The sequence below is a fragment of the Haplochromis burtoni genome, unplaced genomic scaffold, assembly GCF_018398535.1.
Source record: "Haplochromis burtoni strain Fernald_Lab_line unplaced genomic scaffold, NCSU_Asbu1 Contig_494, whole genome shotgun sequence".
NCBI classification, from domain to species: domain Eukaryota; kingdom Metazoa; phylum Chordata; class Actinopteri; order Cichliformes; family Cichlidae; genus Haplochromis; species Haplochromis burtoni.
Genome location: NW_024582855.1, coordinates 358,445 through 359,600, shown reverse-complemented (window position 1 = coordinate 359,600; position 1,156 = coordinate 358,445). Strand labels below are relative to the sequence as shown.

General features: G+C 38.5%; 1 protein-coding gene across 1 annotated transcript in view; it reads right to left on the bottom strand.

Moving 5' to 3' along the window:
- Positions 1-872: 872 nt before the first annotated feature.
- Positions 873-1,156, bottom strand: part of LOC106632347 (programmed cell death 1 ligand 1) — a gene marked incomplete at its 3' end in the record, with an annotated part of 2,391 nt that continues 2,107 nt past the window's right edge. The window contains 1 exon segment of the mRNA XM_014329126.2: positions 873-1,139. Within this exon segment, the coding sequence (XP_014184612.1) occupies positions 873-1,139 (267 nt within the window).

Sequence of the window (1,156 nt, the reverse complement as noted above, 5' to 3'; positions counted from 1 at the left end):
AGCTCGGTTTTCTCCCTGCTTCTAGTTCCCAAATTTCTTGTTTCTTAATGTATTTTTTGTCATTTCCCAGTTTGAAGTGTTAGGTTTGGTTTTCTTGTTTTTCATGTTTGAATTTTGCTTCAGCAAATAAAAGCTGCCTCCTTTAGCTATCTCTTTGTGTTGAAGTCCTGCCTTTGGGTCCAAACTCTGCATGCCACACAACAAACCCAAGACAATGTGTGTCTGACAGAATGATCATATTATTTAATAAATTCAATAAGCACCACAAATACACATTCTAATTTCTTACGATTAGAATTGGTGCTGGGGTCATCATCACCAATAACCTGAAAGGGTTAATGTATTTAAATTTATAGTTAAGGACTCAAACCGCTGTAATTTTCTAATAAAACAACCATTTCTCACTTCACTGCTTCTTCACATTATAACCAACAATGTGCTGAATGTCAGCATCGTTCCATTCTGGAGCATTACAGTATATTCTCATGTAGTAGCTGCCAAACAGTGCGTTTGGTCACTAACAGGGCTCAAGAGAAAAGTATATGAAAGCAGAAGTGATGGCACTTGTGTAAAAAGAAACATTACTCAGACCTTTCACATGACACGATGCTTTGAAGCAGTTATTTGTATATGCATGTGTTGAAATTTTTACCCGTTGTTGTGCCTTGAGCACAAAATTGTTCAAAACTACTACCAATTCATTTTTCCTCTGGATCAGGGAGCATGAAAAATTAATGTTCTCATTTATAAGCAAGTAACTTAAAATGAAACCAACCACTCTGACCTCTCAAAAGAAAATTCTGTTTTGTTGCTTCTCTTAGGAAGCGATGCTTCTCCATTTTTTAAGTTTCCTTCTTACATGGAATACTCACATGCTCGACTCAAAGTGGCTCGCTTCCTGTTTCTGTGTGTGCTGATAGTGCAGCTGTAGTCCAGATCTTTAACTCTCTCTGACACCATCAGAGAACTATTGATGTTGTAAAGAAGCTGTTGAGTCTCCTGGGCTGTGGTTTTATACTGGAGGGACATGTTGGATGGAGGGCTGGTGGTCCAGGTGAGATTAGGTTTAGGGTAGAGTCCCTCTGAGCTGCAGGTCATCTGGTTTCCAGTTTGCTGAATGTTGACTTTTTGGACTGGAGCTGCAAAAAAATATTTA